General features: G+C 36.1%; 2 protein-coding genes across 7 annotated transcripts in view; one reads left to right on the top strand and one right to left on the bottom strand.

Moving 5' to 3' along the window:
* LOC127555970 (tumor necrosis factor receptor superfamily member 14-like) overlaps positions 1-16,794 on the top strand; it is a 659,215-nt gene that overhangs the window by 418,593 nt on the left and 223,828 nt on the right. The window contains exons 1-2 of one of the 3 annotated variants that reach the window (XR_007952321.1): positions 544-1,628; positions 14,617-15,044. The exons of 1 other annotated variant lie outside the window; for it this stretch is intronic. The gene's annotated coding sequence lies outside the window, so the exon portion shown is untranslated. Of the gene's footprint in view, positions 1-543; positions 1,629-14,616; positions 15,045-16,794 lie in introns of those variants that run through there. One more of the 3 variants, XR_007952320.1, reaches the window with a different exon arrangement.
* The window catches only part of PRXL2B (peroxiredoxin like 2B), a 235,211-nt gene continuing 234,304 nt past the window's right edge, over positions 15,888-16,794 (bottom strand). For all 4 annotated transcript variants that reach the window (XM_051988764.1, XM_051988763.1, XM_051988762.1 and 1 more), the window contains exon 7: positions 15,888-16,071. Coding sequence is in view for 1 of the 4 variants with exons in the window: in XM_051988761.1 (XP_051844721.1) it covers positions 16,045-16,071 (27 nt within the window). In the remaining 3 variants the exon portion in view is untranslated. The remainder of the gene's footprint in view (positions 16,072-16,794) is intronic.

Here is a 16,794-nt window from a genome sequence, read left to right on the forward strand (position 1 = left end):
GAGGGAATAACACATATCTAACAGGATATAAATGTCTTCTAAATTCAGAAACAAATAAGACATCAAGGGAATAGTGTGGGGTGAGAAGACAAGGAAGAGACTCTTGGAAAAGTGAGTAAATTAAGGAATAGGAAGGCAAGGTAATGAATAGAAGTAATGTAGAACATTAAGAAGAGATAGTTGAGAAAGATAATGAGGGAAAATAGAAAGGATCATGAGGAAAATACACAAGTAATTGAAGCTTAGAATGTGAATGAGACAAATTTACCCAGAAATGAAAATATCAGATTAAAAAATTGAATTCAACAATATGTTGCTTTCAGGAAACTTTATAAAAATGTGAGAGACACACAAACACAAGATAAAAATCAGGAGAAGAATTTAGTAAGTAAAAAAAAAAAAACATACCTAATAATTATGATCTCAAAGTTTAAGTTAAAATAGTTTTAATCAAAAATAAAAAATAAAGAAACAACTCTATGTGTCAGTAATTTTATTCAATATTGCTTTAGACCATTTAAAATACCTAGACAGTATAAAGTACCTGAGCATATATTTATCAAAGCAGACACTAGAAATTAATTGAATAGAAACATAAAAAACCTTTTCATACAAATAAACATAAATCTAAATAACACTTTTTTTTATGAGCCTGAGTTTCTGCATCTAGGAAATAGGGATAATAATTTGTCCTGGTATCTTGTTTATATATAGTTGTACTCATTGTGTCTCCCCAGTTTGTTTGTGTGCTTCTTGATAGTAGAAGCTGCTTTTCAATTTTGCAGATCACACAGAAATGGGATAAATAGCCATATTACTGGATGACAGAATCCAAAAAGATATTGCCTACCTAGGTTATCTATCAGGTGACGAAAAATAATGTTTATGCTAAACCATTTGACTAATTGATATTAATTTGTAATGTTCCCTTTTCAATCAAAGGCCTTCTCTTTGAATGGCTAATCTTTGAGAGTAACCATTCAACCAATTCTGAATTTAAGTTTCTCTTCCCTTGCCTTCTCTGTCAGGGGCCCTGGACCTGAACCTCCTGGAGTGAGTTGAGGACTCCTTTGTGCCAGGACCCACCCTGGCCCAGGATTCCTTGATTACTACGCTGAAGTGGTGGAACCTGGCCCGTGGCAGGAGAGGCACGGAAAGGATGGACTCCTCCTTCGGGGAGGGATCGGGGAGGAGTCCCTGCCCCCATTGATGAAATACAGGTGGAGGGAAAAGGACTATAAAAGGAATGGACTCGGGATGGCTTGCGGGAGACACCGCTGACTTGTGACATCAATAAACATCGTTGTGTCTATCCACCTCGGCTCCTCTGTCTGGTATTTCCCTCCTCACGTCTCCATGAGGAGGGCCGGAGACGTCCGAAGCCCTGTCCGGCTCGGGGAAGCTGGAAGAGGCAGTCTCTGATTAAGGTTCCCAGTGACTAGGTCTCGGCAGCTGACAAATGGCGCCCTGAATGTGGGGCTTGAGCCTGAACGTGGAGCTTGGGCTTGGGCTTGGGCTTGAGCTTGGGCTTGGGCTTGGGCTTGAGCTTGGGCTTGGGCTTGGGCTTGAACTTGAACTTAAAAGACGAAGCCCGACCAAGAGTCTACTCACTGCGGAACCAGGAAGTGGTAAGTGCTGCGCTCTTTCACCTCATATTGCTGCTGGTCAGCAATTGAGAAGTACCAGACAGCCTAGTTGAATGAACACAGAGAATAGTTCAACTAGAAGGCAGAAGTATGGGACAGAATCAAGAGAAAGCCGGAATTGAGCCGTAGGGAGCAGGCGTATTTGCCTGGCAATTGTATGAATTGTGTAAGAGTAATGGGGTAGAGATCAATATAGAAGCTTGTAAGGAATGGGTCAGAAAAATATTTCAAGTCAGTGCTTGGATAGAGCACGCCGGTTTAGACCCCAACCGGTGGGGAGTGGTTGGCCAGCAGATGGCCTCCTACCATAAAAAAGACCCATCTTATTTTTCTAAACAAGATTTTGTGATATATACGGTAGTGGGTGCAGTTTTGCATCCTACACACTCACTGCTTGCAGGCTCTTTAGAGACCCAGGCGGGTGATTCCCTTTGTGGTATGGATAGTGAGGATGAGAAGGATTTCACCTGTGATCCCTCGCTAATATACCCAGCTTAAGAAAGACAGGGAGTGAAAAGTTTCCCGAGGAACCTGAGGAAGAACAAGTAAACAAAGACACACCCTTTAGCCTATATAAAAACTTTTCCAGCGAATTAGGCAATGAGGGATGTAAACAAAAAGACATAAGTATGCAAACTAGAGAATTAGAAAGTGAGAAACAAGAAAGACAAAACCTTGTCACTACATCTGCCTATGATGGAACACTTTCATTAAGTCATTTGGAAATCTGACAAGCTGGTGGAGCTAGTCTAAAAATTATGATGGTGAAGTTTTTGCAGAGGTGCTATCTCTACCTATGAGATATGTCCCACCTGCCCCCCCCCAACAACTCCTAAACATCTGAAGCCAGCACTTGAGCAGTTTCCTCTCCCAGATGCACCTTCTGAAATCTAGCAGATCAACTTAATTCAATTGCCACCTGCCCATGATTCCATATATGCTTTAATTATGATCTATATGTTTTCTCAGTAACTGCAAGTGTTTCCTGGTCCTACTGCCATAGCCTCTAAGGTAGCAAAAATCCTCTTAGAAAAAAAAAATCATTCCACTATTTGGGGGGAAAGGTTTCCTAAAGAGATACATGATGAGAGAGGTACTTACTTCATAGGAGCTTCATTAATTAAGCTGCTTTCATCCTGGCCAGTTACTCAGCACCTCCATTGTACTTCTCATTCCCCAATTATCTACCTTGCTCTGAAGCAAGGAAAGTAGCCTCAGGCCAAAATCCTTCCTTTAACTCTGCTCAGCCTTACATCCAGGTCATTTGGTTCTTATAAACTCAATTCTTATGAGATAGTAACAGGATACCTAATATAACTGTATCCCATAGATAGGCAGCACAGAAACTATAGATTTCCAGCTACAATACTATATTTGTCAGTTGAGAAAATTATAGAAACTTAACAATTTGTCTCACAATTTTGTTCTTTAGAAATCCCAATTAAAGCTCAGCCCCCAAATCAATCCAGTAACAGTCTAGCAAAAACACCATTTCTGAAAACACTGCCTGAAGTCATGGTATAAAGTTCCCTTTAAAGTCACCACTCCCACTGCAGCCATACTTCAGGAGTGAAGTCCTGGATTCACCTATCGTATCTCAGAAGGGCAGTACCATCCTCATGAATGATGAAATCTACAGAAAACCTTATTTTGAATATCAAAGGGAGTCTAAAGATCATAACATTGGATCAACAACTGTTCCTAAGACATTTAAGTTGAGAAGTTGACTACAGCAGATGCTAACTAACCCAAGAAAAGACTACCGATAAACAAAAAAATTTGACCTCCAAATATAGAACTCAAGAGAAGCATAAAAAGATGAAAAGAAAAAGAAAAAAAAACTCTTGAGAACTATATTATTGTTATGGATATACATAGAAAGTACATGTTTCATCCAATTTTACTGTTATAATATAAAAAAGAAACTAGAGGTGGAAAGGGGATTGTAACAGAAAAAAAGGGGTAAAGTGGAGGTAAAAAGAGGGAAGTTACATCTAGGAAGAGGCAAAGAAAACCTATTATAATTAAAAGGAAGAAGGGAGAGTGACAAATATTGTGTGAATCTTACTCTCATCAGATTTGGCTCAAAGAAAAAATATTAGATAGATATTTGATTTCACCGAGAAACATGTCTCACCTTATAGAAAAGTGGAAGGGGAAAGGGGAAAAGGAAAGAGGTAGGCTAAATAAAAAGGAAAACAGAAATAGAAGGAAAAAGGTATAAGAAAAGGGGAAGGTCTCTAAAAGGGAAGGATTGCTTGAAGCAAGTAGTGCTCATAAGTAAAATACTGGGGAAGAGGGAAAAGGGGAAATGGAAAGAGAAAAGTATGATGTGGGATTAATAAGATGTGAGGAAATACAGAATTAGTATTTTTAACTGTAAAAATAAATGAAGTGAACTCTCCCATAAAACGTAAGCGGATAGTAGACTGGATTAAAAGGCAGAATCCTACAATATATTGTTTACAAGAAATACATTTAAAGCAGATCAATACATACAGAGTAAAGGTAAAAGGCTGAAGCAGAATCTATTATACTTCAAGTGAAGTAAAAAACAAAAACAAAAACAAAAACAAAAACAAAACAAAAAAACAGGGGTAGTCATCCTGATCTCAAGCAAAAGTAAAAATTGATTTAATTAAAAGAGATAAGGAAGGAAACTATATCTTGCTAAAAGATACCATAGATAATGAAGCAATATCAATATAAAACATATATATACCAAGTGGCATAGCAAATGAATTTCTGAAGGGGAAGTTAAGAGAGTTACAAAAAGAAACAGACAGCAAAATTATAATAGTGGGAGATCTCAACCTTGCTCTCTCAGAACTAGATAAATCAAACCACAAAATAAATAAGAAAGAAGTTAAAGAGGTAAATAGAATACTAGAAAAATTAGATATAATAGATCTTTGGAGAAAATTGAATGGAGACAGAAAGGAGTACACTTTCTTCTCGGCAGTTAATGGAACCTATACAAAAATTGACCATATATTAGGACATAAAGACCTCAAAATTGCAGAGAGGCAGAAATAGTAAATGCATTTTTTTCCAGATCACAATGCCATAAAAATTATATTCAATAAAAGGCCAGGGGAAAGTAGGCCAAAAAGAAACTGGAAACTAAATAATTTCATCCTAAAGAATGATGAGTTAAACAGAAAATCATAGACATAATCAATAATTTCAGCCAAGAGAATGACAATAATGAGACAACATACCAAAATTTATGGGATGCAGACAAAGGGGAAATTTTGTATCTCTAGATGCTTATTGGAATAAAATAGAGAAAGAGAAGATCAGTAAATTGGGCTAGCAATTGCAATAAATTGGCAAATTGGGCAAAGCTAGAAAAAGAACAAATTACCAAATTTGTTGAGGGATTTGTTTACCCCCAACCAAATACCAAACTTGAAATTCTAAAAATAAAAGGAGAGATCAATGTAATTGAAACTAAAAAAAACTAAAAACTAAAAACAAAAAACTAAGAGTTGCTATTATGAAAAAAACCAACAAAATAGATAAATCTTTAGTCAATTTGATTGGAAAAAGGAAAAAGGAAAATCAAAAATCATTAGTCTCAAAAATGAAAAGGGATAACTATTCACCAATGAAGAGGAAATTAGAGCAATTGTTGGGAGTTACTTTGCCCAACTTTATGCCAATAAATTTGACAATCTAAGTGAAATGGAGGAATACCTACAAAAATATAGATTGCCCAGTGTAATATTCTCTGGAAGCAGGTTTCTTGGGGAGCTTCAGGGAGCAACCTTCATTTCAATTCAGTAAGCACCACAAGTGCAGCCAGGGATTAACGTCCAAATCCTTTATTGTCTCTTTCCAAGTCTTGTCTCCTTTACTGCCCGGTTAGATTTCTTATAGTCCAGATCCTTTATTATCTCCTTCCTGGGGCTGGGCAGGTTTCTGGAGAGCCTTTCAGTCTGGCCTTGGTTCCAAGAGCTTGAGTTCCCACTTGCCTTCTCTGGCTTCTGAATCTCCCCAACTGAACCATGGCTGAGGCTCCTACCTTATATATGCTCTCTTATCAAAGGTGTGAATCTTGTAGAACTATAGTAAGTACTAAGTACATGTACTGAACTAGAGAACTGTTAAGCACCATGCTAAATTAGATAACTATTGTCTCTATCAATTCCACTGACTTAGCACCTTGTTTCAAGTTCTGGCCCATAACAGCTCAGATTAACTGAAGAGGAAATAAATTACTTAAATAATCCTATTTTAGAAAAAGAAATAGAACAAGCTATTAATCAACTCCCTAGGAAAAAATTCCCAGGACCATATTGATTTACATGTAAATTCTACCAAACATTTAAAGGACGATTAATTCCAATACTATATAAACTATTTGAAAAAATAAGGAACAAAGGGCTCCTACCAAATTCCTTTTATGACACAGACATGGTACTGATACCTAAACCAGGTAGGTTGAAAACAGAGAAAGAAAATTATAGACCAATCTGCCTAATGAATATTGATTGATGATGAATTTTAAATAAAATATTAGCAAAGAGATTACCAAAAAAATCATCCCCTGGATAATACACCATGACTAAGTAGGATTTATACCAGGAATACAGGGCTAGTTCAATATTAGGAAAACTATTAACATAATTGACTATATCAGTAACCAAATTAACAAAAACCATATGATTATCTCAACAGATGCAGAAAAAGCATTTGATAAAATCCAACACCCATTCCTAATAAAAACACTAGAGTGTAGGAATGAATAGACTTTTCCTTAAAAGTCAGCAGCATCTATTTAAAATCATCAGCAAGCATCATATGTAATGGGAATAAACTGGAACCATTCCCAATAAGATCAGGAGTGAAACAAGATTGCCCACTATCACCATTACTATTCAATATTGTATTAGAAATGCTAGCTTTTCTGTCAAAAAAAAAAAGTCATTATAATTAAAAAAAAAAAAAAAGAAATGCTAGCTTTGGCACTAAGAGAAGAAAAAGAGATTAAAGGAATTAGCATAGGTAATGAGGAAACCAAAATATCACTCTTTACAAATGATATGATGGTATACTTAGAGAATCAACTAAAAAACTATTACAAATAATTCATAACTTTAGCAAAGTTGCAAGATACAAAATAAATCCACATAAATCATCAGCATTTTTATGCATCACTAACAAAATCCAATAGCAATAGATAAAAAGAGAAATTCCAATTAAAATAACAGTCGATAGTATAAAACATTTGGGAATCTATCTGCCAAGGGAAAGTCAGGAACTATATGAGCAAAACTACAAAACACTTTCCACACAAATAAAGTCAGATCCAAACAATCGGAAAAATATTAAGTGCTCTTGGATAGATGGAGCAAATATAATAAAGATAACAATACTACTTAATCTGTTTATTTGGTATGATACCAATCATATTCCCCAAAAGTATGTTAATGACCTAGAAAAAATAACAACAAAATTCACCTGGAAGAATAAAAGGTCAAGAATTTCAAAAGAATTATGAAGAGAAAAGCAAATGAAGGTGGCCTAGCTGTACCAGATCGAAACTATATTATAAAGCAGCAGTCATCAAAAACACTTGGTACTAGTTAAGAAATAGAGAGGTTGATCTGTGTTATAGGTTAGATTCACAGAACAAAATAGTCAATAACTATAGCAATTTAGAATTTGACAAACCCAAAGGCCCCAGCTTTTGGGATAAGAATTGATTATTTGACAAAAACTACTGAGAAAACTGGAAACTAGTATGGCAGAAAGAAGGCATAGATCCACACCTAACACCATATGCCAAGATAAGATTGAAATGAGTTCATGATCTAGGCATAAAGAATGATACTATAAAAAATTAGAACAATATAGAATAGTTTACCTCTCAGACCGGTGGAGGAGGAAGGAATTTGTCACCAAAGAGGAATTAGACATCATTAGAGATAATTTTGATTATATTAAGTTAAAAATTTTTTGTACAAACAAAAGTAATGCAGACAAGGTTAGAAGGGAAGCAATAAACTGGGAAAACATTTTTACATCCAAAGAAGCTGATAAAGGCCTCATTTCTAAAATATATAGAAAATTGACTCAAATTTATGTTGAACTATTGTTCAAGCCATTCTCCAATTGTCAAAGAATATGAGTAGAAAATTTTCAGATGTCTCCAATGGTCAAAGGATATGAGTAGAAAATTTTCAGATGAAGAAATTGAAACATTTTTAGCTACATGAAAAAGTGCTCCAAATCACTGTTGATCAGAGAAATGCAAATTAAGACAACTCTGAGATACCATTACACCCCTGTCAGATTGGCTAAGATGACAGGAAAAGATAATGACAAATGTTGAAAGGGTTGTGGGAAAACTGGGACATTGATACATGGTTGTTGTAACTGTGAACGGCTCTACCCATTCTGGAGAGCATTTTGGAACTATGCTCAAAAAATTATCAAACTGTGCATACCCTTTGATCCAGCAGTACTGAAAATTTTACTGCAATTATATCTCAAAGACATCTTAAATGAAGGAAAGGGACCCACATGTGCAAAAATGTTTGTGGCAGCCCCCTTTGTACTAGCAAGAAACTGGAAACTGAGTGGATGTCCATCAATTGGAGAATGGCTGAATAAATTATGGTATATGAATGTTATGGAATATTATTGTTATGTAAGAAATGATCAGCAGGATGATTTCAGAGAGGCTTGGAGAGAACCAGAAGATCATTATACATGGCAACAAGACAATATGATGAGCAATTCTGAAGGACATGGCTCTCTTCAACATTGAGATGATTCAAATCAGCTCCACTTGTTCAGTGATGAAGAGAACCATCTACACCCAGAGAGAGGCCTGTGGGAACAGAGTATGGAACGCAATATAGCATTCTCACTCTTTGTTGTTATTTGCTTGTATCCTGTTTTCTTTCCCAGTTTTTTTCTTCCTTCTTGATCTGATTTTTCTTATACAGCAAGATAACTGGATAAATATGTATACATGTATTAGATTTAACATGTATTTCAAATTATTTAACATGTATTGGACTACCTGCCAGCTAGGGGAGAGGATGGTAGGAAGGAGGAAAAAATTTTGAACTAATGTTTGGCAAGAGTCAATGTTGGAAAATTTACCCATGCATATGCTTTGTAAATAAAAAGCTTTAATAAAAATTTAATTTTTTTTAAATTTGGTACTAGCTGAGAAATAAAGTGGAATAGATTAGGCCCACAAGACACAATAGTCAATGAAAATAGTAATAAAGTGTTCAATAAATGCAACTCTAGTTTCTGGGATAAGAACTTAGTATTTACCAAAAATTGCTAGGAAAACTGGAAAGCAGTATGTCATTGACCCCCACAACTAATACCCTATAACAAAATAAGGTTCAAATGGGTTCATGATATAGACATAAGGAGTGATATTATAAGCAAATTAGGAGAACAAGGGATAGTCTACCTCTCAGATCTGTGGAGAAGGGAGTAATGTATGGCCAAAGAAGAACTAGAGAACATTATAAAATGCAAAATGGATACTTTTGATTATTAAATTTTTTACTGTATGTATGTAAAAATTTTACATCCAGTATTTCTGATAAAGACCTCATTTTTTAAAATATATAGAGAATTGACTCAAATTTATAAGAATACAATTCATTCCCCAATTGATAAATGGTCAAAGGAAATGAATAGACAATTTTCAGATGAAGACATTAAAGTCATTTCTAGTGATATAAAAAAAATTGTTCAAACAAGACTAATACAGCCAAGACTGGAAAAGCAGAAAACCAGGGTGGGAAACTGCATCCAGTGTTTCTAATAAAGGCCTCATTTCTTTTTCTTTTTTTAATTTTTATTTAATAATTACTTTATATTGACAGAATCCATGTCAGGGTAATTTTTTTACAACATTATCCCTTGCACTCATTTCTGTTCCGATTTTTCCCCTCCCTCCCTCCACCCCCTCCCCTAGATGGCAAGCAGTCCTATATATGTTGGATATGTTGCAGTATATCCTAGATACAATATATGTTTTTAGAACCGAACAGTTCTCTTGTTGCACAGGGAGAATTGGATTCAGAAGGTATAAATGACCCGGGAAGAAAAACAAAAATGCAGATAGTTCACATTCGTTTCCCAGTGTTCTTTCTTTGGGTGTAGCTGCTTCTGTCCGTCATTTATCAATTGAAACTCAGGTCTCTTTGTCAAAGAAATCCACTTCCATCAAAATATGTCCTCATACAATATCGTTGTCGAAGTGTATAATGATCTCCTGGTTCTGCTCATTTCACTCAGCATCAGTTCATGTAAGTCTCGCCAGTCCTCTCTGTATTCATCCTGCTGGTCATTTCTTACAGAACAATAATATTCCATAACACTCATATACCACAATTTACCCAGCCATTCTCCAATTCATGGGCATCCATTCATTTTCCAGTTTCTAGCCACTACAAACAGGGCTGCTACAAACATTTTGGCACATACAGGTCCCTTTCCCTTCTTTAGTATTTCTTTGGGATATAAGCCCAATAGAAACACTGCTGGGTCAAAGGGTATGCACAATTTGATAACTTTTTGGGCATAATTCCAGATTGCTCTCCAGAATGGTTGGATTTGTTCACAACTCCACCAACAATGCATTAGTGTCCCAGTTTTCCCGCATCCCCTCCAACATTCATCATTATTTTTTCCTGTCATCTTAGCCAATCTGACAGGTGTGTAGTGGTATCTCAGAGTTGTCTTAATTTGCATTTCTCTGATCAATAATGATTTGGAACACTCTTTCATATGAGTGGTAATAGTTTCAATTTCGTTCTCTGAAAATTGTCTGTTCATATCCTTTGACCATTTATCAATTGGAGAATGGCTTGATTTCTTATAAATTTGAATCAGTTCTCTATATATTTTGGAAATGAGGCCTTTATCAGAACCTTTAACTGTGAAGATGTTTTCCCAGTTTGTTGCTTCCCTTCTAATCTTGTTTGCATTATTTTTGTTTGTACAAAGGCTTTTTAATTTGAAGTAGTCAAAATTTTCTATTTTGTGATCAGTAATGGTCTCTAGTTCATCTTTGGTCACAAATTTCTTTCTCCTCCACAAGTCTGAGAGATAAACTATTCTATGTTCCTCTAATTTATTTATAATCTCGTTCTTTATGCCTAGGTCATGGACCCATTTTGATCTTATCTTGGTATATGGTGTTAAGTGTGGGTCCATGCCTAATTTCTGCCATACTAATTTCCAATTATCCCAGCAGTTTTTATCAAATAATGAATTCTTATCCCAGAAGTTAGGGTCTTTGGATTTGTCAAACACTAGATTGCTATAGTTGACTATTCTGTCTTGTGAACCTAACCTTTTCCACTGATCCACTAATCTATTTCTTAGCCAATACCAAATGGTTTTGGTGACTGCTGCTTTATAATATAATTTTAGATCAGGTACAGCTAGGCCACCTTCATTTGATTTTTTTTCATTAATTCCCTTGAGATTCTCGACTTTTTATTGTTCCATGTGAATTTTGTTGTTATTTTTTCTAGATCATTAAAATATTTTCTTGGAAGTCTGATTGGTATAGCACTAAATAAATAGATTAGTTTAGGGAGTATTGTCATCTTTATTATGTTCGCTCGGCCGATCCAAGAGCACTTAATATTTTTCCAATTATTTAAGTCTGACTTTATTTGTGTGGAGACTTTTTTATAATTTTGTTCATATAATTCCTGACTTTCCTTTGGTAGATAGATTCCCAAATATTTTATGGTATCAACAGTTATTCTGAATGGAATTTCTCTTTGTATCTCTTGCTGTTGGGTTTTGTTGGTGATGTATAAAAATGCTGAGGATTTATGGGGATTTATTTTGTAGCCAGCTACTTTGCTAAAATTATGAATTATTTCTAATAGCTTTTTAGTAGAATCTCTGGGGTTCTCTAGGTATACCATCATATCATCTGCAAAGAGTGATAGTTTGGTTTCCTCATTGCCTACTCTAATTCCTTTAATATCTTTCTCGACTCTTATTGCTGAGGCTAGTGTTTCTAATACGATATTAAATAATAATGGTGATAGTGGGCAACCTTGCTTCACTCCAGATCTTACTGGGAAAGGTTCCAGTTTTTCCCCATTGCATATGATGCTTATTGATGGTTTTAAATATATGCTTCTGACTATTTTAAGGAAAAGTCCATTTATTCCTATGCTCTCAAGTGTTTTTATTAGGAATGGATGTTGGATTTTATCAAATGCTTTTTCTGCATCTATTGAGATGATCATATGGTTTTTGTTTGGTTGGTTATTGATATAGTCAATTATGCTAATAGTTTTCCTAATATTGAACCAGCCCTGCATTCCTAGAGAACTGACTCAAATTTATAAGAATACAACTCATTCCCCAATTGATAAATGGTCAAAGGAAATGAATAGGCAATTTTTAGATGAAGAAATTACAGCCATTTCTAGTGATATAAAAAAGATTTTGTTCAAACAAGACCAATACAGCCAAGACTGGAAGAAAAGCAGAAAACTGGGGGAAAAATTACATCCAGTGTTTCTAATAAAGGCCTCATTTCTAAAATATGTAGAGAATTGACTCAAACTTATAAGAATACAACTCATTCCCCAATTGATAAATGGTCAAAGGATATGAACAAACAATTATCAGATGAAGAAATTAAAGCCATTTCTATTCATAAAAATGCTCTAAATCACTGTTGATTAGAGAAGTGCAAATTAAGATAACTGAGGTACACTTCATACTTCTCAGATTGGCTAAAATGACAGGAAAACATGATGACCAATGTTGGAGAGGATGTGAGAAAATTGGGACACTTACACATTGTTAGTGGAATTATGAACTGATCCAACCAGTTTGGAGAGCTATTTGGAACTAAGTTCAAAGGGCTATCAAACTGTGCATACCCTTTGATCCAGCAGTGTCTCTACTGGACCTGTATCCCAAAGAGATCATAAAAAGGGAAAAGGACTCACATGTACAAAAATGTTTGTTGCAGCCCTTTTTGTAGTGGCAAGGAATGTGAAATGGAGTGGATGACCATCAGTTGGAGAATGGATGAATAAGTTATGGTATATGAATGTAATCGAATATTAGTATTCTATAAGAAATGATGAGCAAGATGATTTCAGAAAAGGCTGGATTTTTTTTTTTTTTTTTATTAAAGCTTTTTATTTACAAAACATATGCATAGATATTTTTTTATATTGACCCTTGCAAAACCTTTTGTTCCAAATTTTCTCCTTGCCCCCACCTCCTCCCCTAGCTAGCAAGTAGTCCAATACATATTAAATGTGTTAAAAATATATGTTAAATCCAATATATGTATGCATATTTATACAGTTATGTTAAAATCCTAGTGTTAACTCAATGGAATTGATTGAAACAATGCTTGTGTGCTTGGGTTTGCACCTTTGAGAGTTCACACATTAGCTCACACACATTAGAGTTCACAAGTTGGGAGATTTCAGTATTCAGTATGAGATTGATGAGTTTACAACTCCCATAATCCCACTCTCAGAGGAGAAGTCAACCTTTGAGTTTACACCTCTAAAAGAGCATTGAAAGGAGCTGAGTCAGTGGAGTCAGTCAGTTAGGAAGACTAACAAGCTAAAGACTGCAGTCGGGCAGAATGAAGGATTCGGAGGAGCAGAACCAAGATTCGGAAGGAGCTGGAGTGACAAACGACAAGCTGCAAAAGCTCTTGGAACCAAGCAGAGAGATAGTCCTCTAAGAAAACTAACTGGGCTATTTTGGAAGAGACAATAAAAGACTGTACTTAAATCCCTGGCTGCATTTGAGGTGATTATTACTTGGAACTGAAATGAAGGCTGCCTCCAGAAACTTCCCATGAAACCTACTCCCAGAGAATGATGATAGTTTTAGAAAAGAAGAGAACACCACGTAGTTATCTTGCTTCACAAGAAAAATCAGATCAAGAAAGAAAGAAAAAGAAAAAAAAACTAAGAAAACAAAATGCAAGCAAACAATAACTGAGTGAAAATGCTATGTTGTGTTCCACACTCTGTTCCCAGGGTTCTCTCTCTGGGTGTAGATGGCTCTCTTTATCACTGAACAAGTGGAACTGGTTTGAATCATCTCATTGTTGAAGAGAGCCACGTTCATCAGAATTGATCATCGTATAATCTTCTTGTCGCTGTGTATAATGATCTCCTGGTTCTGCTCATTACCCTCAGCATCAGTTTATGTAAGTCTCTCCAGGCCTTTCTGAAGTCATCCTGCTGGTCATTTCTTATAGAACAATAATATTCCATAACATTTATAAACCATAACTTATTCAGCCATTCCCCAACTGATGGGCATCCACTCAGTTTCCAGTTTCTGGCCACCTCAAAAAGAGCTGCCACAAACATTTTTGCACATATGGGTCCTTTTGCCTGGAAAGGGTTATATGAACTGATGCTAAGTGAAAGTATAACCAAAAGTACATTGTACACAGTAATAGCAGGATTATGTGATGATCAACTGTAATGGACTTGAAGCTTTTCAACAATAAGTTGATTCAAGACAATTCCAATCGACTTGTGGAGAGAGTCATCTGCATCCAGAAAGAGGACTATGGAGATTGAATGTGGATCACAGCATTTTATTTTTACCATTTTTGTCATTGTTATTGTTTGCTTGTTTTTTTCTTTCCTGCTCCCTCCGCTTTTGATCTGATTTTTCTTACACAGCATGACAAACATGGAAATGTTTAGAAGAATTGCTCATGTTTAATCTTTATTGGATTATTTGCTATCTGGGAAGGGGGTGAGGGAGGAGGGAGAGAAAAAAAATTTGGGATACAAGGTCTTGCAAAGGCAAATGTTGAAAACTATCTTTGCATGTATTTGAAAAAATAAAAAGCTATTATTTTTAAAAGAAGGGATTGTGAAAGGAAATTATGATTTTCATAATAATGTGAAATCTGTATTTGGATATACTAACAATGTAAAATTTTTTTTTTCCCCAGAGCTAACATTTTCTCAGAGACTCTACCTTGAGAGTCAGTCTCACAATGCAGCTTGAAATGATCAATCAATTCTTGGCAGTTCACTCCTGTGTATGTGAAATGAAATGAATCAAAGATTGCAGAACCTATTCCTGTCACAGAACTCCTGTCCCTCATCAAGTATCAACCCTTGAAATTTGAAATAATCATTTAAAACTGGACTGGGAGAACATCCATACTATCCTGTGCTTGTGGATTTGTGGGAAACCAATCAGACCCTGGAAATGATTGTATTGTAATCCACCTTCCCCCTTCTTTCTCACTTATGTGTATATATGTTTATATAAAATCTCTGAAACAAAGTCTCCTTCCCAGGAGAGTTTCCAGGTTGCAAAATGCATTGCTCACTTTGAAAATAACTACTTAAACTGCTACTTGATCTCTGAAAACCTGCTTCTAGGCCTTGTTTGTGTGGCTCCAACTATTCACAATTTATACACCAATACAATAAAATTCTGTTAATAGATCTGAGTTCAAATGTGACCTCAGACAGGTACCAGCTGAGTGACCATAGGCAAGTCACTTAACCCAAATTGCCTTAGTTTACTCACCTGTAAAATGAGCTGGAGAAGGAAATAGCAAATCACTCCTGCATCATTACCAAAAAAACCCAAAAAACCCTCCAAATGTGTGAAAAGTCAGGTATGAAATGACTGAACAACAATAATAGAACATAGCACTTTAGGATTTGCAAAGCATTCTATTTCTCCGTGTTCTTGTGAGGATAAAAATCAGATATTTGTAAAGCAAATGCCATAGCACTATACAGTGATAGCTATTATTATTATAATACATATATTTTTCTCATCCATCTTCACAATCCTGTGAAATAGGCACTCTTATAAGAAACCTGAGAGATAAGATTCTAATTCTAAGCCCAGCATTCTGTTCACTTTAGTCTGATGCCTCCTTTAAACATGTGACCTCCAATGAGCAGGAACTCTCTTTATCTCCTTCCATTATGAGATGGCTCGAGTTACAGAATCACAGAATTTTGAAGGAAGAAGACCTTCCTTGATCCAATGCCCCCCACATTCCAGATAAGCTTCTCCTAAAAGTCCCCCACTAAAGGGAAGCCTGGACTACCAAATTCCAAAGCTCCCCTTCTGGGCAATAATTAGTGCCTCCCACGTCATTTGCCAAAAGGGAAAAAGGCAACTGCTTAGCTCAGCTGGGCTGCAGACCTGGGAGACACTGGTTTCTAGGAACAAAGCCTCAACTCCATCAGAGACTTCATTTGATAACCTAGTTTTAATTAATAGCATCCATGGGTCGTGTATGGCTCATAGGCAAATCTTGACTGCATCCCTGCCTCCTATGAAGGAGTTCTTCAGTCTGACCCAGGAGGAGTAGGCAGTCTACAGGGATCTGGTAGGGGAATCGGTACCCTCATCTTGTGCACACGTCCTCATTGCACTGAAAGAGAAAAGGATATGGACAATCAGGTGCTGGAAGGATAGGGTTATATCATGGAAGCTGTGTTCTACTCTGAAATGCATAAAGGACAGGACAGGTATAACCTATCATCAAGACACATTGTAGTGGATATTTGGAGGGATACTAAGACCTTGCCCTCAAGGAGTTTATATTCTAATGAGGGAAGTCACATGTATACATATAAACATATGCCAAGTAAATAAAATGTCATTGTTTGGGAAGGGGGAGGCACTAGCAGGTAGGAGGAAATGGGGAGGGAGGAAGAGGAGAAACAAACATTTATTAAGTGCTTACTATGTGCCAAGAATTGTGCTAAGTACTTACAACTATTATCTCATGAGATCCTCATGACCACCCTGGAAGGAAGGTGCTACTATCACCACCATTTTGCACTTGGAGAAACAAATAGCGGTTAAATAAATCACACAGGTAAAGAATGTCTGAGGCTGGATTTGAATTCAGATCTTCCTGACTGCAGGCCCAGTGCTCTATCCAATAACATCATCAAGAGTTAGAATGTTATAAGAGATAAAATACTGGCTTTGGAACAAGGAAGAGCTGGATTCAAGTCTCACTGCTGACTCATATAGATTGTGGGACCTTGGGTAAAGCTCTCTAAGACAGGAATTTTTAATCTTTTATATATCCTGGGCCATTTTGGCAGACTGGTGATGTTTAAAGACTCCTTTGAAAAACCAGGTT

The sequence above is a fragment of the Antechinus flavipes genome, chromosome 3 (assembly GCF_016432865.1).
Source record: "Antechinus flavipes isolate AdamAnt ecotype Samford, QLD, Australia chromosome 3, AdamAnt_v2, whole genome shotgun sequence".
Classification (NCBI taxonomy): Eukaryota; Metazoa; Chordata; class Mammalia; order Dasyuromorphia; family Dasyuridae; genus Antechinus; species Antechinus flavipes.